At 45.2% G+C, this 22,578-nt stretch overlaps 1 protein-coding gene across 1 annotated transcript in view; it reads left to right on the forward strand.

The window, feature by feature from the left end:
- UROC1 (urocanate hydratase 1) overlaps positions 1 to 22,578 on the forward strand; it is a 177,938-nt gene that overhangs the window by 117,930 nt on the left and 37,430 nt on the right. Inside the window, exons 8-15 of the mRNA XM_038772226.1 lie at positions 622 to 688; positions 832 to 975; positions 7,557 to 7,645; positions 14,021 to 14,083; positions 15,860 to 16,039; positions 16,567 to 16,664; positions 18,011 to 18,083; positions 20,048 to 20,169. Coding sequence (XP_038628154.1) covers positions 622 to 688; positions 832 to 975; positions 7,557 to 7,645; positions 14,021 to 14,083; positions 15,860 to 16,039; positions 16,567 to 16,664; positions 18,011 to 18,083; positions 20,048 to 20,169 — 836 coding nt within the window. The remainder of the gene's footprint in view (positions 1 to 621; positions 689 to 831; positions 976 to 7,556; positions 7,646 to 14,020; positions 14,084 to 15,859; positions 16,040 to 16,566; positions 16,665 to 18,010; positions 18,084 to 20,047; positions 20,170 to 22,578) is intronic.

Raw genomic sequence — 22,578 nt, forward strand, 5'->3', positions numbered from 1 at the left:
CTCTCAATTATTCACAACTGCATTTTCCACTTTTTAGATTATTCATGTCCCTTGCTTCTTTTCCTCCATCCTGGGCAACATCTCTAGCAGAGGGAGAGAGAAGGTGAAATGCAAACTGCCCAAATGTTACTAGTTAGCAGCTGCGGTAAAGATGTGATGATGGAGGAGATTCAGGGAAGGTCCAACCCCCTCGCCTTTCCCCCATGGAAGAGACAGTCTTAGCTCCAGAACAAAGGCATTCAGCTCTATTTTCCCCTTCCTGTGGGTTCTAACTTTGCCGCTTTCTGGAAATGGGAGCGGCGACATCCCCAGTATCCACTACTTTACATGGCACTCTCCCCTCTATCTAGAGCTCTGTTTGCCTGGATCAATCAAGCAATCAATGGTATGTATTAAGCACTTATTGCTTGCAGAGCACTGTACTAAGTGCCTGCAATAGCATTGTTAGATGTGATCCCTGGAGCAGAGACTCTCCAGATATTTCAGCTGCTTAGGTCGTGGGGGCGGGGGAAAGCCAACATGACATTAAACAAAAAAAAAGGGAATGCTAAGGGCGAGTGCAGAAGAATGTCTACAGTGCAGATGTCACTGTTTACAAGTGATGTTCTTTGCTACGGACAGGTACGGACAAATGACGGCAGGAAGCTATTGCTACATCGGACCCCAGGGAATTGTTCATGGCACAGTGGTAAGGTAACTGGGGAGGTTATTTCCCGCACAGAGAAATGATTCCCGGCAGGATGGTCATAGCACCTAGGGAGCATGTAAATATTTGGAAAAGTACAGGAAGTGAAAATCCCTCCAATGAACCACTTCTGCCCTTTTCTACAGCTGACCGTGCTAAATGCAGGCCGTCGTTACTTGGGACTGGAAAACCTAGCAGGGAAGGTTTTCGTCACCTCTGGCCTTGGAGGGATGAGCGGGGCACAAGCCAAGGCAGCGGTCATCGCTGGGTGTGTGGGAGTTATAGCTGAGGTGAGAACAGCATGCTTTTGTTTTTGGCCTTTGTTTCCTCTCTCTGCTTTTTTTCCACTTATGAGTTTCACAAGTTTACCCTGGGGGATAAAATTGGCTGAAGGAGGAATAAAACTGGGCACCCACTTATTGGATTCTCACACATCAAGGCAATGCCCCAGCTGTGTGTTCGTTATCAGGGTTCGTCAGTGGAAAGGACTAAATGACAGCTCTCTGCTCCCTAGAGGTTCTAAGTAACTAGAAGCTCTGTTCTGTTCTCCTCTAGACTGTAAGCTCGTCGTGGGCCAGAAGCGTGTCTACCAACTCTTATATTGTTACATTGTACTCTCCCAAGTGCTTACTGCAGTGCTTGTATAGACAGTAAGCACTCAGTAAATAAAATTGATTGATTCTCCCTTCCCCTTAGACTGTGTCTGAACTGTATCTTGTATCTGCCCCAGCACTTAGTAGAGTGCTTGGCACATAGTAAGCACTTACAAAGACCCCAATAACTGTGGGAAACAGCATGGCCCAGTGGAACTAGCACAAGACTGGGACCCAGGAGACCTGGGTTCTAATTCCAGCTCTGCTACTTGTCCGCTGTGTGTCCTTGGACAAGTCACTTAACTTCTCTGCGCCTCAGTTACCTCATTTGTAAAATGGGGATTAAGACCATTAGCCTCATGTGTGACAGCGACTGTGCCTACCCAATTTGCTTGTATCTACTACAGTGTCTGGCGCATAGTAAACACTTAACAGATAATACAATTATAATAATAATAATAATTGTTATTACTGTTAGCTTAAAAATGCACATGTGGTGAGAGGCCATCTATGTGACCAAAAGTATCCCTATAAACAGTACGAAGTTGGACTGTTTATAGGGATATATTTGGTCACAGAGTACCTCATTAAAGTTTAGCCCTGAACTCATGACCCCCATGAGTCTGTTGGGAGAGATCAATCAATCAATCAATCGTATTTATTGTGCGCTTACTGTGTGCAGAGCACTGTACTAAGCGCTTGGGAAGTACAAGTTGGCAACATATAGAGACGGTCCCTACCCAACAGTGGGCTCACAGTCTAGAAGGGGGAGACGGAGAACAAAACCAAACATACTAACAAAATAAAATAAATAGAATAGATATGTACAAGTAAAATAAATGGAGTAATAAATATGTACAAACATATATGCAGGTATACGGGTGCTGTGGGGAAGGGAAGGAGGTAAGACCGGGGTGGGGGGGGGATGGAGAGGGGGGCGAGGAAGGAGGGGGCTCAACAGCGCTTGGCACATAGTAAGTGCTTAATAAATGCCATCATTATTGTTATTAATCAATCAATCGTATTTATTGAGCACTTAGTGTGTGCAGAGCACTGTACTAAGCGCTTGGGAAGTCCAAGTTGGCAACATATAGAGACAGTCCCTACCCAACAACGGGCTCACAGTCTAGAAGGGGGAGATGGAGAACAAAACCAAACATACTAACAAAATAAAATAGAATAGATATGTACAAGTACAATAAATAAATAAATAGAGTAATAAATGTGTACAAACATATACATATATACAGGTGCTGTGGGGAAGGGAAGGAGGTAAGGCGGGGGGGATGGAGAGGGGGGCGAGGAAGGAGGGGGCTCAACAGCGCTTGGCACATAGTAAGCGCTTAATAGTAAGCTGCTTAGAGAAGCAGTGTGGCTCAATGGAAAGAGCCCGGGCTTTGGAGTCAGAGGTCTTGGGTTCGAATTCCGCTCCGCCACATGTCTGCTGTGTGACCTTGGGCAAGTCACTTAACTTCTCTGAGCCTCAGTTCCCTCATCTGTAAAATGAGGATTGACTGTGAGCCCCACGTGGGACAACCTGATCACGTTGTATCCCCCCCAGCGCTTAGAACGGTGCTTTGCACATAGTAAGCGCTTAACAAATGCCATTATTATTATTATTATTATAAATGCCATCATTATTGTTATTAATCAATCAATCATATTTATCGAGCGCTTACTGTGTGCAGAGCACTGTACTAAGCGCTTGGGAAGTACAAGTCGGCAACACATATTACTATTATTACTATTATTACTATTATTATTCTTAATCCCCATTTTCCAGCCAGAGAAGCTAAGTGACTTACCCGAGGTGACAGAAACACAAGCCCCTGGGGGTTTACCCCCTGTCACCCCACCCTGCAGGGGGTCTGTGCCCTCACCCCCTCACCCACCCCCTGACCATCCCCTCCCCCCCAGCTGAGTCCCCCTCTGTCCCCTCCATCTCCTCAGGCCGGAGCCCCCCGGAGAAGAGGCGGGGATGGTGGTAGGGACGTTGCTATGGGTCAGAAAGGATTTGCCAGCATAAGGCAGGGACAAGCCAGGGCGTCTGTTGAGTGGTTCTTGCAGTATGAGGCTATCGGCAGGGGGCAGGTCCAATCCAGCATGACGGTCATTCATTCATAACTTTCGCTGAGCTGAAAGGGATCTCAAGATGGCCAGACTAATTGCCAGACCAAGGCTTGAATCAGTGACCTTTATTCCAGTGAAGAGAATTACATTAAGGTGACTGAACCCTAAACTACAGAATAAATATCAGTCACCTACTGTGTGCGTTGCACTGTACCAAGAACTTGGGAGAATGCAACAGATGGCCATGTAGGGGTGTTCTACGGGCAAGAGGCAATGCAAGACTGCAGACGGGGAGAGGGGTCAGGCAGGCGAGAAGGATTTGGAAGTCATCCACATAGACCTCTGAAGGTATGAGTTCCCCAAGGAAGTGAGCATAATGGGTATCCATAGACTTGTGAGCCCCATCTGGGACAGGGACTGTGCCTGACCTGGTAAACTTTTACCCACCCCAGGCTTAGAACTAGTGCTTAACACAGACTAAGTGCTTGGGAGCCAGAGAACACAGGTCCTAATCGTGGCTGTGGCCCTTATCTGTTCCAGGAGTTTGGACAGGAATGGGAGCAGTGAAATGGGACTGTAGTTGGATGGTGTAATAGAGAACACTTTTTTATTTAATTAATTGATTGTGATATTTGTTAAATGTGCCAAGCACTGTTCTAAACACTGGGGTAGATACAAGCTAATCAGGTTGGACACATGGGGCTCACAGTCTTAATCCCCATTTTACACATGAGGTAACTGAGGCACAGAGAAGTTAAGTGATTTGCCCAAGGTCACACAGCAGAAACATGGTGGAGCCAGGATTAGAACCCAGGTTGTCTGCTTCTTAGGCCCATGCTCTATCCACTAGGCCATGCTGCTTTAGTATAGGGGAGACCTGAGCATGTTTGAAGGCAAAGTGGAAAGTTGGCCCAGTCCCCTACTGATAGGTCTAAGCTTTTGGTCTAGTAGCTGGTTATAAAGATAGATTACGTACCTTTCTTTAATAGTTGCCCGGTTCCCTTAGGGGTTCTTTCATAATTCTCAGGTGGATGCCATCTAGTCCTGGAGATTGGTTTTTTGTTGGTTTTTTTTTAAATGATATTGGTTAAGCATTTACTATGTGCCAGGCGCAGGGTAGATACAAGATAATGAGGTTGGACACAGCCCATGTTCCACATGGGGCTCACAGCCAAATGATTTACTTCGAGTTTATCTATTTGGTCTAAAAAATACCCAGTGGGAATACCACAACCTGATCTGAGTCCTTCAGTGAGCTTCCAAGCAATCACCTTTTTATCCCTGAAGGAATCTTTAGTTCATGATCATCAAGTGGCTCCACTGAGTCCCTAGCAGTCTTCTGGCTTTTGATATATTTGAAGAATCTCTGGTTAATAATAGCTAACATCCCTTGTAAAATGCTCTTCAAACTCCTTTTTGGCCTGCCTAATTTCCCATTTGCACTTGACCTATAACTCCTAATGGGCTGTGCTGTTCTTCCCACTTGGGCGAGCTTTCCGTATTTGAAAGAACGGCTTTTTCCCCCTGACAATATCAGTCAGAAGGACCTGGATTTTAATCCTGGTTCCTCCACTTGTCTGCTATGTGTGACTTTGGAGAAGTCACTTAGCTTCCCTGGGCCTCAGTTACCTCATCTGTAAACTGGGGATTAAGACTGTGAGCCCTCTGTGGGACATGGACTGTGTCCAACCTGATTATGGTTTATCTATCTCAGTGCTTAGTACAGTACCTGGCACATAGTAAGCACTTAACAGATACCATAAAAAAAGAGGAAAAAAAAGACAATGGGTCAAATACCTCTTTGAGATGACAGATCCCAGACAGAGAGAGATCCACAATGTTTGTCCCTGTGCTTTGGGCCAGAATGCTGAGAAAGGACAATGTGTTTGTTACTCAAGGCCACAGCTTTGATTCCTTTTTTTGAAAACCACTGGCTTCCTAATTCCTCTAAACTCTACTCTGGCTTGGCACCAGGAAAAAACAATCATCTAATATTGCCCACAGAACAATCTTTGAACATTCTCAGTTCCTTTCCTCCAAGACCTTCGAAACACTTTATAGACATTCCCTAACTGCAAGGACTTTGCAGATATTCCCTAACTGAACCCCAAACCCCATTAGCAACAGACCCACCCAGAGAGCCCTATAGGCTTTAAATTCCCCCCAAACCCTGTGTGAGTTGTGGGGGGTAGCCCCAAACCAGTGCTATTCTCCAATTTACTCCTCACACATTCACTGTCTTTGCTGATGTTTTAAGCCCACACTACTCTCTGGAACAGGTTATTAATACCACTGCTGGGGCTCATTCCGGGCATCAATGTCCCTGGAAGGACTCAGATTGGGTCCCAGACATCTAGGGGGTGATTAGGATATGCTGTGACTGGGGCCCCAGGGCCTGAAGCTATGCCACTATACTGGTGGACTCTTGCTTTCTCCCTCCAGTTCCACCACAGTTTGCTGGACTTTGTTTTATGACATGTTAATGAAGCTTAATCCTTCCAGATGATCCCATTCAGTGGTGCTCTAAAGAATTGACAGACCTGCTCTCTGCCAACTTTATACTATGAATTCACCCTTTCCAAGCAGGGAATGGTGCTGGGGAAGAGGGAGGTGGGACTTTAAGCCGAAAGCCATGTGATGTGATCCAGACTGTTCCAGGTGGAGGGAGGTCTCTTCACTCTGCCTTCCGCAGCAGTCCTGCCTTGCAGCCCCAGCCGGGCAACGTGGAAGCTGGTATTTGTGAGACAGGCTACGACCCTGGAATAAGTTTCACTCCGAAGATAAGATGGAGGTGGAGAAACAGGGAGTGGGGAAAGACAGACGGAGAAGAGAATTTACAAATAATGAAATTACGCTCCTCTCACCACTGCTCCCTCTCAGATTCAACCATCCATTTAAGGAGAAGAGGGACCAGGGTCTTCCAATCCACATCACACATGGTGCTGGCAGTGGTTCCAGCCAGTTAACTTTTTGCTGGATCCCTGATGCTCCAAGGGAGTCACTCCAGCCTTCCAGCAGGGAAGACCGGTGGGCAGAAGTCTGCCTATCCACCACAGAAGTCCAAAATTGGCTTCAGGGCCACCTCCAGCGCCCAAGCAGACTGGTGGTGGGCTGATAGGGGCAGTGAAGAATGACCAGAGCCCCTACCTCACTGCTCTCCTAATTGCAGTCCTTCAGCCTTATCTTTCAGACATTCTCTTCAACTGTATAAATGTACCACAGAAATCGGAATCAGTGTTGTGAAAGATTTTAATTGTACTAACGAAAAGACGTACATTTTATTGCCTTTCTGGACCTTAACCCATGCCTTACTTGCGAAATCACTTATTGTCATTAAAACAAAGTGACTGAATGATGTTCTGTAGCTGGACAGCCGAATAGATGGACATTTTACTTGGGTGGTAAGCCCCATAAGGGGCAGAGACTATGTCCGATCTGATTCTTTTGAATCTACCCCAACACTTAGAGTGCTGGTACTGTAAGCCTGTTACAAAAACCATGATTATTATTATTATTACTACTACTACTAATTATTATTATTCTAGCAAAAACAATGGGCAGGGTCAGAAAGTCAACAAGTGTAGAGTGTAGTGATAAAGAGAAAGTGGCCAGTGGCCACTGGAGAGCAAGATTTCAGAAAATGCCTCCTTACTAAACTGGGCCTAATGGGGGCCCTCAGCTTGACTCATAACTAAGTGGGGACAAGAGGTCAGCACAAACTTGGCCCTCTTTCAGCCAGCTGATTCACCAAGGAAGAGGAATCATAAATTACTCTTCTGCCCAAATGTAGACACTTTGGCAGTCCCCATGCTTGGGCAAGGTAGGTGGTATTTCAAGAGGAGGGGTGCCTTGGGCAGACCATGAGTGAGCATGGCAGGTCCTAGGGGTGGGACGAAGAGGACGATTGCCAGGGCCAACCATTTTAAGGGACTGTCATCTGGGGGAAGATCATCCCTGGAAATGATAGCTCCTGAGCTTGGTTTGTGTGTGGCTTAAAGACAAGAAGTTCCACAGTGTCCAGTAGCTCCACTCCTTTAAACCCCTTCTTCAGATGGGAGCAGTTCTGGTCTGAACTTGGAGTGGGCTGCGAACAGAGTATGTGGTATGGAGGGTGGTATTTTCCACCCATTGTGAAAATCCACCACAGAGCTTCCGCTCCGTGGGGAAACATTGGACTCAGTGTGAAATCTTTGTACTACTTCTCTCAGGTTGATAAAGCTGCACTCGTAAAGCGTCACCAGCAAGGTTGGTTAATGGAGATCACCGACAGCCTGGATCACTGCATTACACGGCTGAGGTACAACTCATAAATACTATTTGTAAGACTAACAATGAATGGCATTCCAGAGGGCTTTAAGGTGGGCCTGTTTTCCATCAGCCTCTCAGGACAACAGTTTTCCTCTTCCAAGTGCCTCATAGCCTGACGTCCTCCCTCACAGTATCCCTCTACATGTCCGGAAGCAGAGCTATTGGGATTAAGTGGTTTTCCTATGACCACTGAGGTGCCTAAAGTGGATTTGGAAAGTGAAAATGCTAAGAACTCATTCAATGCCTCTGTTTTACCCATTAATTTTTTCATTATTTTGCAGTTTTTTTCATTTTTTTAAGGAGTCTGTCCTTTGTCACACCTAACATCCAAGCAGTGCTCTGATGTGTCTTGCAGAAACTGATGATCGCAAAAAGTAATTTTGAGGTGGTGGTGAGGGGAAGGAATTAAATTGAATCTATCCGTTGCCCTAAAAAATGGTGACTTCAGCATTACATACTGTTAATTAAATCACTGAATTATGCTGGTCATTCATCAAGTTTTGTGGCAGACAGTCCAGTTTTCAGTTAGTCTGCCCCCTGTCTGGTATAGACATGTCACTGGGAACCTTTATGTCCAGTATTTGAATGTTCAGCCACTCAGCCTCCCTCCTCCTCTGCTCCTACTGCGAAGTTTCTTGACTCAGAAGCGGCATCCATGTTCACACGGATTTGGGAAGGAATCATTGACTTTGGAGCAAGTAACATAGGAAGTCAGGAGTCCCCCTGGAGAAACACTCTAGATTCGGGAGAACTTGGCCTTCTTCAGCAAAATAGAGCATATAATATCATCAGGCTATGCTGAGGGCCCGGCACATGTGGCTTAGTGGAAAGAGCACAGGCTTGGGAGTCAGAGGTGTGACCTTGGGCAAGTCACTTAACTTCTCTGGGCCTCAGTTACCTCATCTGTCAAATGGGGATTAAGACTGTGCGCCCCATGTGAGACAACCTGATTACTTTGTATCTACCCCAGCACTTAGCACAGTTCTTGGCATATAGTAAGCACTTAACAAATACCAACATTATTATTATTAAAATCCAGATGCCCCTCATTGTCTGGTATTCTTGAGTGCTATCAGTGGCCAGCCTAAACAGAGTGCCTGAGGCAGACAGACTATGTAATCCTGGGCTGTCAGGACTCATTCTGGCCCCCTGGCACAGAGGGACCAGGCTAAGATAGAAGTAGAGGCTGGGCTTTAACTGAGAAGCACAAGGCTTGATGAAGGGACTGTAGGAAAAATGGTGAAACAAAAAACTTCTCCACAATCCATGGTCCCAGCAGGCAAGCGATCTAGGCCTAACCAATCCCTAGGATTTCATCCCTTTTCTCACCGCCCTCCTCCTTCCCTGACCTCCCCTCTTCATTCATTGTCATATTTATTGAGTGCTTGCTATGTGCAGAACACTGTACTAAGCACTTGGGAGAGTGCAACAATACAACAATAAACAGACACCTTCTCTGCCCATAATGAGCTTACAGCCTGCAGGGGGGAGACAGACATTAATCTAAATAAATAAATTACAGCGATGTACATAAGTGCTGTGGGGCTGGCATGGGGGAAGAACAACCTCTTGTCTCTCCCCACTCTAGTCTATACTTCACTCTACTGCCCAGGTCATCTTTCTACAAAAACATTTAGGACGTGTCACCCCCCGCTCCTCCCACAAAAAAATCTCCAGTGGTTGCCCATCCACCACCGTATCAAACAAAAACTCCTCACCATTGGCTTTAAAGCACTCCATCACCTTGCCCCCTCCTACTTCACCTCGCTTCTCTTCTACAACCCAGCCCGCATACTTCACTCCTCTGGTGCTAACCTTCTCACTGTGCCTCGATCTTGCCACCGACCCTTGGCCCATGTCCTGCCACTGGCCTGGAACACCCCCCCTCCTCAAATCCGACTCTCCCCACCTTCAAAGATTTATTGAAGGGACATCTCCTCCAAGAGGCCTTACCATACTAAGCTTCACTTTTCCTCATCTCCCACTCCTTTCTAAGTTGCCCTGACTTGCTCCCTTTGCTCTTCCTCCTACTCCTAGCCCCAGAGCACTTATATATATGTAATTTTGTTTGTATTGATGTCTCTCTCCCCACATCTAAACTGTGAGCTCGTTGTGGGCAGGGAATGTCACTGTTTATAGTTGTACTCTCCCAAGCTCTGTAGTACAGTGCTCTGCACACAGTAAGCACTTAATATGATTGAATGAATGAATGAATGAACAAAGGGAGTAAGGCAGGGTGACGCAGAAGGGAGTGGAAGAAGAGGAAAGGGGGACTTAGTCAGGGAAGGCCTCTTGGAGGAGATGTGCCTTCAGTAAGGCTCTGAATGGGGGGAGAGTAATTGTCAGATTTGAGAAAGGAGGGTGTTCCAGGCCAGAGGCAGGACGTGGGCAAGGGGTTGGCGGTGAGATATGCCACTCTTCCATCTGATCCCCAATGTTCCCGTACAACACTCAGCCAGTGTTAGAGCCAACCATTTTTATCCATGGACTAAAATGAATAAATGAGAGGAAAAAAATGAATTTTTAACCTAATTTCCATCTCCTCTCCAACCAAAAGTCTTACCAAGTTACAAACAAAATGCAAAATGAGATAGTTTGAATTTCACCTCTTTTCTTTTCCTTTTTCCATGCACTGGTAGTGGTGCTGTGGAGCTCTGAAATTTCCTGAAAGGGAGAAGCTGTTGGCCTGGATGATCCACAGATTGAATAATCTGCCCCTGTTTAGTTTAGAACTGTTCACTTTGTTTATGCTTAATCCTTGGGCCTTTCCCTCTTTAGATGGTTCCACGACAGCCCAGTGGAAATCACATCCTGTTGAAGTGATTTCCGCTTGGCTTTCCGTGTTTGCAGATCTGTCAGGTAAGTAAATCCCTTCCCATCCTTGCCCTCTTTCCCCACTCTCCCCAGTTCGTGGCTGAACTTTCCTGCCCCTCTTCTATACTCACTGAAATCATCCTCTGGCCCTGATTATCTCCCCAGTCAATCAATCTGTTGTATATATTGAGCTCCTACTGTATGCAGAGCACTGTACTAAGCCCTTGAGAGAGTACAATAAGATATGATTGTTGCCTTCAAGTTGGGGTACCTTACAAGCCACATTCCACCCTTCTCATGGCTTGACTTTCGTCTTTGTTTACTTATTTGTTTCTTTAATAGATTTAGATCAGCCACCCTTATCGCCACTGCTAACCTCTCCCCAATGTCAAACTGGCCCAGGTCCCTAATCAATCCTCTTTTTTGAAAATTTTATTAACTTTTATTTAAAACGTAGTGATGCTGTCACTGCTACCACCACCACTATCCAGCTTGCAGCTCCACTGACCCATCCTGGCTGAAGCCCTCCCTGACTCCTGAGAAAGGGGGAGTGGGGATAGCACCTAGTTTAAAAGAAAGCACGTCCTGAAAACCATGTATTTCACTGACTGTAACAATCCATCAGTAGTATTTGTTGAGCGCCCAATCTGTGCAGAGAACCTCCCTATGTTCTTTGGAGAGTACAATAGAATGAATATAGATGATATCTGCCCTCAAGGGGCTGACAATGCAGTGGGGGAGGCAGACACTAAAATAAATTACAGGTAGGAGGAATCAATACTATAAAGATATGTACATAAATGCACCGAGATGATATGAGTCCCCAAGTGCTGAGTTGATGCGCAAATGCTAATGTGGCAAGTGGGGGTATATAATAATAATAACAAATGATGTTAAGTGCTTACTATGTGCCAACCACTGATCTATGCACTGGGGTAAATACAAGGTTATCAGGTTGTCCCACGTGGGGCTCACAGTCTTAATCCCCATTTTACAGATGAGGTAACTGAGGCACAGAGAAGTGAAGTGACTTCTGCTGTGATGTTAATACAATCACCCATCCTATCCCACCTGGATTACTGCATCAGCCTCCTCGCTGACCTCCCAGCCTCCTGTCTCTCCCAACTCCATTCCATACTTCACTCTGCTGTCTGGATTATTTTTTTAAAAAAATGTTCTGGACATGTTTTCCCGCTCCTCAAAAAACTCCAGTGGTTGCCCATCCACCTCCACATCAAACTAAAACGTCTCACCATTGCCTTTAAAGCACTCCACCACCTTGCCCCCTCTTATGTCACCTTGCTTCTCTCCTACAACCCAGCCTGCACACGTCGCTTATCTAGTGCTAACCTTCTCACTGGGCCTCAATCTCGCCTATTTCGCCAGTGACCCCTAGCCCATGTCCTGCCTCTGGCCTGGAAGGCCCTCTCTCTTCAAAGCTGATAGACAATTACTTTCCCCTGCTTCAAAGCCTTACTGAAGGTACCTTTCCTCCAAGAGGCCTTCCCAGACTAAGCCCCACCTTTCCTCATCTCGCACTCCCTTCTGGGTCACCCTGACTTGCTCCCTTTGCTCTTCTCCTGTGCCAGCCCCACAGCACTTATGTACATATCTGTAATTTTATTTATTTGTATTGATGTCCTTCTCTCCCTCTCTAGACTGTAAGCTCATTGTGGGCAGGGAATGTTTCTGTTCATTGTTGTATTGTACTCCCCCAAGTGCTTAGCACAGTGCTGTGCACACAGTAAGCACTCAATAAATACGATTAAATGAATGAATGAAAGGAACTGGTCAAGGATGAAGCGGTCCTATGATGGAGCGGAGGTTCCCCAGGCCACACATGGCTGATGCTATTAGTGGGGGAGGGGACGGAGTGAGGGACGGGGAGAGGTCGGATGGGAGCAAGTTGACGGGGGCCCACGCAGTGGAAAGGGGACGAGCTTTGGTGCTGGAATAGGGTGGCGGGGAGGAGGGGTGGGGAGGAGTTGGGTGGCCGATGGGGCGGGGGACATGTGGTGGGAGGAGAGGACAGGGATGGACTAACAGGATGGAAGGGATTGAAGGATCATGGTGGGGTCGTTGAAGTAAATGACAGCAATAACAACTTAATCTGGTGATACCCAGAGGAGATGGTTGAATTGTCCTTGGGTCATTGAGAGTGAAAAGGCCAGTGTTTAGGAGAACCCTTAGGAGATAGTCGAATTGTCTTTGGGTCCTTGGGAGTGAAGAGGCCAGTGATCAGGAGTAAACAGCCTGGGTTGGTGTGAATGTAGCAGAAAGCAGGTGGTGGGTTGGTGTGAAGGCACTTGTCTGCTGTGTGACCTTGGGCAAGTCACTTTTCTGTGCCTCAGTTACCTCACCTGTAAAATAGGGATTAAGACTATCAGCCCCATGTGGGACAGGACTGTGTCCAACCTGATTAGCTTGCTTCTACCCCAACATTTAGTACAGTGCCTGACACATAGTAAATGCTTAATAGAAAGGGCTGGGATGGGAGCATGTTCAAAACCCAAAGGGGATATGGGCTACACTTCCAGAGAATTCTTTCATGCATTTGATGAGTTGGTGCACATTTAGTGGTTCCTGTGGGCTACTGAGACTACAAACATGGCAGCAAGGCAGTACCTTAGCGCCAACATGGCTCTGCCTCCTTAGTTTTCCCCGGTCCCAAATTTGGCTAGAAATAGGAAGGTATTAATAATGATGGTATTTGCTAAGATCTTTCTATATGCTAGGCACTGTACTAAGCACAGGGGTAGATATGAGTTTATCAGGTTGGACACAGTCTCTGCCCCATGTGGGGCTCACGGTCTCAATCCCCATTTTACAGAGGAGGTAACTGAGGCCCAGAGAAGTGAAGCGACTTGCCCAAGGTCACACAGCAGACAAGTGACAGAGCTGGTATTAGAACCAATGACCTTCTGACTCCCAGGCCTGGGCTTTATCCACTACTCCGTGCTGCTTCTACTAGGGGGCACCGGGGGCATCAAAGGCTGCACAAATTCAGCTGGTGTTTCCAGGGTGGCCCGATACAGTCCACTGGGATCAATGGGCAAGGCCTGGCCCAGGCAGGGTTTTATGGTGTAAAACATGAAACCCAGGTCACCATCTTCAGATGAAGATTCATTATTTTTTCTAGCAGCCTGCACTAACTCATCATCATTTAGGTTGTCTCTGCAAAAGGAAACCAAAGGGGACAGTTGAGGCAATTACTGGAAGATAATTAAAGGGGAAATATTCCTATTGAGGCAAAGTGGTGTTTTTTAGGCTTGAATTACTATTCAAATGGACTGCCTATACTGATCAAATTATCTGGATAATGATGCAGCCTGACACTTGACTTCCAAATGTCTGTTTCAGTTTTCTGTAAGTATGGGAAAATTGATTCAGAAAGAATCATTCAACTAATGCTGTTCACTTTTTTTCTCATCTGCAACTGAATGGCTTTTTACAGGTTTAAATTATGTTCTTGCTTGCACATGTGTTGGTGGGGAGTCACTGACAACTACCCATATATGCTTCATCCATTCCAGTTCCAATTCTCTTTCAGGGAAGCAAGAAAGAAAAAAATCTCCCTCAGTTTAGGCTATCACGGGAATGTGGTTGACCTTTGGTAAGTGCTGTGATGTGGTTAGGCTGTTAGTTTCCTCTTAAGTCTGTGTCAAATCTATATTGTTCCAGGATGGTATTGGACTGCTGAAAGAAAGAGCTTAAAGAATATTAGCTCCAGTACCTGGATGGGTGGGCATATCGAGAAAGGGTTGACAAGTATACTCTCTGAAGGTAAAAAAGATGGAGGTAGTTCAATAATAATTATTATTTTAATGTCATTTATTAAGTGCTTATGATAGAGCTGGGGTAGATACAAGGTTATCAGATTGGACCCAGTCTCTGTCCCACACGAGACTCACCATTTGTCTTATTCCCAATTTTACCGATAAGGAAACTAAGACTCAGACATGTGAAATAATAATAATAATAATAATAATAATAGCATTTATTAAGCACTTACTATGTGCAAAGCACTGTTCTAAGTGCTGAGGAGGTTACAAGGTGATCAGGTTGTCCCACGGGGGGCTCACAGTCTTAATCCCCATTTTGCAAATGAGGTAACTGAGGCACAGAGAAGTTAAATGACTTGTCCAAAGTCACACAGCTGACAATTGGCAGAGCCAGGACTTGAACCCATGACCGCTGTCTCCAAAGCCTGTGCTCTTTCCACTAAGCCACACTGAAATGACTTGCCCAAGGTCACGCAGCAGGCCAGTGACAGAGCCAGGACTAGAACCCAGTTTTCTGACTCCCAGTCAATCAATCAATGCTATTTAATGGGCACTTACTGGGTGTTGAGTACTTGCAGTTCCACAAGTACTTGCTAGATATAGGCTGGAGGTCTGGCACTGCAGTCAGCCACCCCGACAATAATAATAATAATAATGATAATACTAATAACAGTGTTTGTTAGCACTTACCGTGTGCCAAGCACTGTTCCCAAGCACTGTTCTAAGCACTGGGGTAGATTCAAGATAATAAGGTTGGACCCACTCCCTGTCCCAAATGGGAAGGGATTGCTGTACCCTGTGTCTGTGAAACTGTGTGTAGAATGAGTTATGTTAGAATGAACTGGCAAGTGTTATGAAAATGTATATTGTGCACTGTGAAGAGAAATTCCTACCTTAATTTGGATAACTCCACAGTTTGAGAGTCATCTCATTGGTGCCGTGTTTTTAGTCCTTTTCCCTTCCCTCAGCTTCTTGAAGTCACCCAGTTAGTTGCAGGAATTCTGCAAGTAAGCCATGGGGGTAGGAAGCCTAACCCACTTCCTTTTAGGGCCTTATTGGAAAGTGTGACACTGCAAAGGAGGGAATTGGGACAGAATTTGCAGTTGCTTTCCTGGCTAGAAATGCCTGTAGGGGTGGTGATGTAATCTCTATTTCTGAAATTATATGGCAAGCCACATGGCCTAGTGGAAAAAGCCCGGGCCTGGGAGTCAGAGTACCTGTGTTCTAATTCCACGTCCACCACTTGACTGCTGTGTGACCTTGGGCAAGTCACTTGACTTCTCTGTGCCTCAGTTGCCTCATTTTAAAATGGGGATTGAGGCGGTGAGCCCCATGTGGGACACGGACTGTCCCCAACCCAATTTGTTTGTATCCACCCTAGCGCTTAGTACAGTGCCTGGTACACAGTAAGAACTTAACAAATACCAGAATTATTATTATTATTAATAATAATAATAATAATAATCCCCATTTTACAGATGAGGGAACTGAGGCACAGAGAAGTTAAGTGACTTGCCCAAGGTCACAAAGCAAACAAGTGGTAGAGCTGGGATTAGAATCCACGTCCTCTGACTCCGGAGCCTGCTTGTTGTCTCTTCTTTACCCAGGGAGAGACTCGTCTTTGAACTGGACACAACAGGAGACCTGCTAGTCGACTTGGGATCAGACCAGACCTCCTGTCACAATCCTTTTAATGGAGGATACTATCCTGTGCAGCTCAGTTTTCAGGAAGCAAATCAGCTCATGGCCACCAATCCCGCCAAGTTTCGTGACCTAGTGCAGGAAAGGTAAGAGTAGGTTTCATCTGAAAATCCTTTGGGAGTTTGGGGATTCACCATTTTCCTAGTTTCTCACAAGTCCATTTCCCTTTTTGGCATATCGAAGTCCAAATTGGACTTTCGAATCCTTGCCACAGTCGATGCTGTTCAGTAATCACATGAACTCATGCAAGAACAATTTTGAAGAGTTTTTTTTCCCCTTTCCTTGCAACTGCTGAAATTCAGGGTGAAACAATGCTTATCGGTCAAAATGGACTGCTGAGAAAGGTGCCAAAGTGTTAGGCCCCATTTTACCTATTAGCATCAATATCCTGCTAATCCACCATTCCAGTAAGTGATGTCTTTGTGAAAGCTTGAAATTTCAAGTTTGGAAAATATGAGATAGGTAGGAGAAGGTCTCTGTTCTACAGGGCCTCTGATGTATGACTTTATGGTACTCACTTTTGGGTCATCTCTCCTGGTAGCCCAATTTACCCACAAGCCCTCGCTTGATGATGATCCTCACCTTAGACACAACATGCTGTTTGTGCTTTCAGTCTGAGAAGGCAAGTGGCTGCTATTAACAAACTCTCAGAGAAGAACTTCTTTTTCTGGGATTACGGCAATGCTTTCCTCCTGGAAGCTCAGAGAGCTGGTGAGTAGCCCTGCAAATGCAAACAGGTGGCCTCCTCCACTCTGTAACAGTTATGGAGTCATACCTTAGTCCAGATCAGGGGGGTCTCAAGGGTGCCCAATCAATAAAATAATCAGTTAAGTCAAAATAACCAATGTTCTCAATTGACTAAATTCCTGTTCCCCTAAATCCCTTTCTCTTAAAACAATTCACCATTACTATCCTAATTTTTTAAAACTGCAGCTTCAAAACTTTGGTGGTCACTTCAATAGTGGCAATGATAGCCACTAATCTAGAAGATATAACCAAAGCAGTTGTTCACGTTAAGCTCAGAAGTCACAGTGAAATTTTGATTTGAGATTAGCAAGCCTTGGCCTTACATAAAAAGTTTTTTGTCCTAGCTGATTTTCTTTCCTTGTTTCTTTTTTTTTTTTTTAATTTGCTACTGGAAAAAAATATTGCTTTTTTGTGTTTCTCTTTGATAATGACAGCCACAAAGAGTACTTTTAATGACAGTTTTATATAGAAGAAATGTCAGCAGATTTGAAAAGTACATAGGCCTTTGAGCTCGAATAGGAAAGCTCATGACTAACACCTGCTTGCCATTATGCATTGACTTGAGTTCAACTTTGAGAACTTCACCCTCACTTTGGACTGTAAAGCTCCTTGTGGGCAGGGACTGTGTCTCACAACTCTGTTGTACTCTCTCAATGTTCTGCACACAGTAAGCACTCAGTAAATATCATTGATTGATTCAATTACTCTGATTCTGATCCAGGTTTATTATTCAAACCCTATAAAAAGCCCACCATGACCTTTAATTGGGCATGTTTTGCTGACAGCATAGCTGTAGCCAGAGTGCTACTTGAATTAAGGCTGATTTGTTGCTTCTTTTCCCCGCAGGGTTTAACGTCAGGCACACTCTGAAAAGAAAGCGTATGGACTTTATTATTATTATTATTATTACTACTACTACTAATAATAATAGTGTCCATTAAGTGCTTACTGTGTGCTGAGTGCTGTGTTAAACACTAGGGTTTAATACACAATTTAAGCACATCAGACACAATCCCTGTTCCACACAGGACTCAGAGATTAAGAGAGAAAGGAGAACAGGCATTTAATCCTCATTTTATAGATGAGGAGACTGAGGCACAGAGAAGTTAAGCGATTTGCCAAAAGCCACCCAGCAGGCAAGTGGCAGAGTCAGGATTAGAACCTGGGTCTCCTGATTCCCAGTCCTTGGCTTTCCATATTGACTTTCTTTTGCTGTGTTCAATACACATTGAACATTGATGACTTGGTGTTCCAAGCCTCTGGCTCTTCCTTGGTCTTCCAATATTTTGGTGTTTGTATTCCTTTTGCAGGTGCTGATATAGAGAACAAAGGAGCCAAGAAAACGGAATTCCGATATCCTTCATACGTTCAGCATATTATGGGGTATGTGAGATGGGGAGTCACAGAGCCTCTCAGGGAGGAAGCTGCTCTGGGGAATACAAAACCATCCCACTGTGGAAGTTCTGAAAGGATGGAGTATTTCTGCCAGAACATATTGGGCAGCGATTGGGACTCTTCCAGTCTGAGCCTCTCTAATCAGCTCCTTAGGAAGGGAAGGGTCAAGGGGAAATTCCCGTAAATCCAATTGAGACTCCAAGCAGCTGGAGGACTCCAGGAGTGTGGCCAGTTTGTGGGGAAGCTGTGGGAAGAATCCTGGTCACCCTCAAGCACCTTGGAATCAGGGTGGGTGCAGTAGGAACACTTCCCCACCTTGCTGGTAGGGTCTAATACAGTGTTAGCAGGGATTGCCCTCTGCCATTAAAGATTCATGTTTTCACAACCATGCAACCCTCGTGCCTGCTCAGAGCCAGCCCAAGACTTCTAATGTCAGCACTCCAATTGAAATACACTCTGGTCTTACTCTGCTCCTGTTCTATCACCCATCCCACTGCCACTCTCGCATTCCTATAACTCCTTCCTGGCACCAAGTTACATAAAGGTGTCAGGATCTTCCCCACACTCCTAGGGTTTGGAACACTACTGACTATGGGCCTAGGATCTCCAAAGTAATAATAATAATAATAATTTGGGTATTTATTAAGTGCTTACTAGGTGCCAAGCACTGTTCTAAGTGCTGGGGGAGATACAAGGTGATCAGGTTGTCCCACATGGGGCTCCCAGTCTTAATCCCCATTTTCCAGATGAGGTAACTGTGGCACAGAGAAGTTAAGTGACTTGCCCTAAGTCACACAGCTTATAAGTGGTGGAGCCGGGATTAGAACCCATGACCTCTGACTCCCAAGCCCGCGCTCTTTCCACTGAGCCACGCTGCTTCTCTGCTTCGCTGCTTCAAAGTGTCCTGGAGGTTCCAGTTGATCAATATTTTCTTGTCATCTATTCCCTTGGGGGTGCTTAATGAAATTGCTGGTATTTATGGAAAATGCTTCAAGCAAATGTCAGCTGGCATGGGCATATATGAAAAATGTGGCCAGCAGTTTGTGCATTTACAACTATCATCATTCAATCACTTTTAAGTGTTAATAATGTGCAGTCAGGGTTCAAGATGCTCTGCCTTTTAGAGGATTACATTCTTAAGAGTGAGTTAACCTGTCAGAAAAATTAAAAACTGGCCAGATCTTAATTCAGGGCAATCCCTGATACCCTTCTAATTTGGAAGTAGTCACTTCTATGTCCCTGTCACTGATAATGTTGTGGGCATGAGGGTTTATTTTTTTCCGGGGGGGGGTGGGGGCGGGTTGTAACATCTCCAAGCAAATGCCATGTTAGAGAACTTCCTAACCATCTGGCACCACTGCAAGGCTACATGAAGATGCATTTTCTTTCCAATGAATTTTCCAGTGGTGACCTTCCTGGAAAGAGGTGGTGGAAGGCAGGGAGAGGGGAGAGGATTGAAAGAGAGGAAGGAAGTGTCACTGGAGTCAGAAACAGAATCCTAAACCTGAAAACAGAACGAATGTCAAATTGCTGATCGCAGAGCCTACCTATCAACCTGTGGGCAATCAACAGATAGTACAGAATGATCATCTGGAACAACCTTTAGAATGAGATATGACTTTTAGAGGCATAGCTGAAGAAACTGGATAATCAGAGCCAGCCCCTGGGACCAATTTTTTTCTTGTTCACTCTAGCTGGCCTTGTAGGCCTTTGCACACTATTCCCAAACAATCTCTGTGGGCTTATGTGGGCTGTGGGCTTGGGGGAACTGCCCTGCGGGCAAATATTTTAAAAATTTTGAAATGACAATCCGAAGCAGTCTCTGCTTGGATTAATTTGTTCAAAATGCTTTGAATTCTTCCTCTTTAATGAAAGAAAAGCATTCCCAGCTGCCAGGACAAGTGGGGCAGGAATATGAAATATCTTTTAATGAAACATATTCTATTTCCCAGAGAGATATTTTCCCTGGGATTTGGGCCATTCCGCTGGGTATGTACCTCTGGTGACCCACAAGACCTGGCGACTACAGATTTGATTGCCACTACGGTGCTGGAAGAGGCTATAAAACGAGGAGGTATGAGATCACATCCTGCTCCAGGAGCACACTGATTTTTTTCCTCTAGACTCTAAGTTCCTTGTGGGCAGGGAATGGGTCTACCAACTCTGTTGGACTGTACTCTCCCAAGTGCTTAGTACAGTGCTCTGCACACAGTAAGCACTCAATAAATACCATAGATTGACCGATTCTCCCTTAGCATTAGTCTGAAGAGGACTTGGGATGGCGCCTGTTTGGAAGCAGAGGAATGGACAAGATGACTTTAGAATGCTAGGTTTTTCTGACTCCATGGCCATTTCTGCCTGTGGCACATTGAACAACTTTCTCGGAACCTAGTGTCTTAATGGTGCCTAAGGTATCAGACTTATGGGTGTACAAACATAAGCCATTTCATTATTGAGTCAGACCCATGGTTCATCAATCAATCAATCGTATTTATTGTGCGCTTACTGTGTGCAGAGCACTGTACTAAGCGCTTGGGAAGTACAAATTGGCAACATATAGAGACAGTCCCTACCCAACAGTGGGCTCAATTTTGTCTCCATCGGCCAACAGTATGCCGGGAGGAACTGTGCAATGGTTGTCCTCCTTAACATCCATTCTAATCTTAGGGATGTGCTATCCAACATCTCTAACCTTTTCCTTTATCAATCAATCAATGGTATTTGTTGAGTGCTTACTGTGTGCAAGCACTGTACTAGGTGCTTGGGAGAGAACGATTACAATATAATTGATTGGCACATTCCCTGCCCACAAGGAGTTTACAGTCTAGAGTCTTTACACTCCTAGCTTTCTCTCTAGTAATTCCTTATGGGTTGCTCATCAATGGATTTATCCAAACCCCCTCTTGAACTTAGTATATTTTATGCCTGTATAACTCCCTATGGTAATTCCATATGTTCACCATCTGCTAGGTGAAAGGGTGTTTCCTTTGCTTTGAATTTACCATCTTCAAATTTCACTGGATGTTCTCTTGTCCTGTTATGCCCCATCATCATTTTGTCAGCTTCACTCATGTCTCCTTACAGCTGCCTTACTCCGGACTGGGATCTTAGCCCTTTCGGCCTGTTCTGTAAAGACGTTTCTCCAGTTTTCTGATCATCTTGGTTGTTCTTCTCTGTATTTTGCAGAGTTTTATTATGTCAATCAGTCAGTCAATCAATAGTATTTATCGAGCCCTTATCATGTGCAGGGCATTGTACTAAATGCTTGGGAGAGTACAAGAAGCAGTGTCTTGGGAGTCAGAGGTCACGGGTTCTAATCCAGACTCCACCACTTGTCACCTGTGTGACTTTGGGCAAGTCACTTAACTTCTCTGTGCCACAGTTACCTCATCTGTAAAATGGGGATTAAGATTGTGAGCCCCACGTGGGACAACCTGATTACCTTGTATCTACCTCAGCGCTTAGAACATAGCGCTTAACAAATACTATTATTATCATTATTATTATTGTTACAGTACAACAGAGTTGGTAAACATGTTCTCTGGCCACAGGAACTTACAGCATAGATGGGGAGACAGACATTTAAATCAATTATGGATATGTACATAAATGCCAAGGGCCTGAGAGTGGGGTGAGTAAAGGGTACAGATTCAAGTGCAAGGACAACGCAGAAGGGAAAACAAGTAGAGGAAATAAGGGCTCAGGCGAGGAAAGGCCTCTTGAAGGAGATGTGATTTCAGTAAGTCTTTGAAGTGAGGCTAGAAGTACTCTGTCAGGAAGCAGCATGGCCTAGTGGAAAGAGCACAGGCCTGGGAGGCAGAGGGCCTGGGTTCTAATCCTGGCTCTGCCATATGTCTGCTGTGTGAACTTGGGAAAGTCACTTTACTTCTCTGGGCCTCAGTTTCCTCATTTGTAAAATGGGGATTCAATACCTGTTCTCCCTCCTACTTAGATTATGAGCTCCATGTGGGACAGGGACTGTGCCCAACCTGATTACGTGTATCTACCCCAGCACTTAGTTCAGTACTTGGCACAGAGTAAGCACTAAGCAAATACCCTAATTATTATTATTATTATTATTATTATGAAGGGAAAGGGAGTTCCAGGCCAGAGAAGTGATAAGGTTGTGGTTGAATAAGGGGATTTCAGAGTTGGTGAGGGTAGAGATTGACTAGTGAATAGAGATGATGAGCTCAAGCATGTGTCCTAGTTAGTGAGTGGCTGGGGTGGGGTGGAGCAGGAGGTCAGTGGAGTTGAGGAGTGAGAGGAAACGGGCAGTGAAGGGTCATTGGGAACATCCACATGGATATTGAAGTTCTTAAGGATCAATGTAGGGATGGAGAAAGAAAGAAAGAATGTGGGAAAGGAGTCAAAATGGTTCAGAAAGTTGGAGGTGGGGCCTTGGGGGCGGTAGTTGACTGTGATTAGTAACTGGAGTGGGTGGTAGAGGCAGATGATAAAGGGCTTCAAAGGAAGGGAGAGA

Source organism: Tachyglossus aculeatus, chromosome X1 (assembly GCF_015852505.1).
Source record: "Tachyglossus aculeatus isolate mTacAcu1 chromosome X1, mTacAcu1.pri, whole genome shotgun sequence".
NCBI classification, from domain to species: Eukaryota; Metazoa; Chordata; class Mammalia; order Monotremata; family Tachyglossidae; genus Tachyglossus; species Tachyglossus aculeatus.